Raw genomic sequence first — 1,385 nt, 5'->3', positions numbered from 1 at the left:
AGGATGGAGGTTGAGATTTCCTCCTTCAACAGTAGTTGAGATAAGCAAATGTGAAATTCGTTAATCAATTCTAGGTGATCCATGGTTTTCCTAATTGTGAATTTCTTGGGGTCTACAGATGAGAGCAATCAAGAAACTGGATAGAGAGCCACGTGCAGCCATTCAGCAGAGCCCCTAACCAGGAATACATTGCCAGTTGTTTACATCTCTTCCTTGAACTGACTGTTGGGAAATGGCATTGCCAACAAAGTCTAGCATCTTGGACCTGCGCCTTAACACACAGTGCACCAGATACCCAAAGGAAAGCAATGATGGTTGGGCAAAATGCAAAGATTCTGGCAGAAAGCTTCCTAAATACAAGATAGTAGTGTTAGGTGCAAGTGGTGTTGGTAAAAGTGCTCTCGCTATCCAGATGACCCACCAATGCTTCGTGGAAGAACATGACCCCACTATCCAGGATTCCTACTGGAAGGAGGTGGCCCTGGACAAAAGTGGCTACATTCTGAATGTGCTGGACACAGCAGGGCAGGATATCTACAGGGACTTGCGAGACCAGTGCTTAGCAGCTGGTGATGGTGTGCTGGGTGTCTTTGCTCTTGATGACCCCTCATCTCTGGACCAGCTGCAGCAGATATGGTCTACCTGGAGCCTGCAACAGAAGCAGCCCTTGCCCCTGGTACTTGTGGGCAACAAATGTGACCTAGTGACTGCTGCTGGAGAGGCTCAAACTGATGCAGCAATCCTGACTCATAAGTGGGGAGCCCCCTTCATCAAGACCTCAGCCAAGACACGACAAGGTGTAGAGGAAGCATTTGCTCTGCTTGTCCATGAGATTCAGAGGGCCCAGGAGTCTGTGGTTGAGTCAAGCATGGAAAAGACCCAACAACACAAAGCCATGTGTAGCTGTGGCTGCTCTGTAGCCTGAAGATCTTAGTCAAGCAAATTGACCCTTCTCTCATGTCATGTCAAGATGACAATTCCCTTGGCATGAGAGTCCCCTCACCCACCAAATAAGTTGCCATGGACACCTTTTCATTCTCATTTGGTGAGGAGTTAGGTGGTAACAATGGGGTTTCCAGCATTGGCTGATCTCTATGAAGCTCTATGCAAAATTGAAAAATGTTGTTCATACTGAAAAAAAAAGAAACTGGATAAAGGACAGACTTTATCTTGAAAGCAAATTGCTATAGTTACAAAAGCTAAATGAAAAAAAAATCTGGGTAAAATGTGTCCTGCCTAAGAGGACAATAATATTTATGGGTTTAGATATAAGTCTGAAAGAAAAGATTTGGGAAATCCTTGATGTGTTCCAAGATGAATCCCTACTCTCTTCTGGAGCACATGGCCATAAAGCTCTTTTCAACTTTTCAAAGTAATTTTTTCTA

At 44.7% G+C, this 1,385-nt stretch overlaps 1 protein-coding gene across 1 annotated transcript; it reads left to right on the top strand.

Annotated features, from left to right (window-relative positions):
- The first annotated feature begins 232 nt into the window (after window positions 1-232).
- LOC100771862 (GTPase ERas) lies at window positions 233-925 on the top strand. The gene has a single exon (XM_027433820.2). It carries the CDS (start codon window positions 233-235, stop codon window positions 923-925), a length of 693 nt encoding a protein of 230 aa, XP_027289621.1.
- Window positions 926-1,385: the final 460 nt, after the last annotated feature.

Source organism: Cricetulus griseus, unplaced genomic scaffold, assembly GCF_003668045.3.
Source record: "Cricetulus griseus strain 17A/GY unplaced genomic scaffold, alternate assembly CriGri-PICRH-1.0 unplaced_scaffold_444, whole genome shotgun sequence".
NCBI lineage: Eukaryota > Metazoa > Chordata > Mammalia > Rodentia > Cricetidae > Cricetulus > Cricetulus griseus.
This window is presented reverse-complemented; position numbering and strand designations above follow the sequence as displayed.

Excerpts from the sequence above, each read along its gene's own strand:
- LOC100771862 (XM_027433820.2), top strand. The coding sequence starts at position 233 with ATGGCATTGCCAACAAAGTCTAGCATCTTGGACCTGCGCCTTAACACA.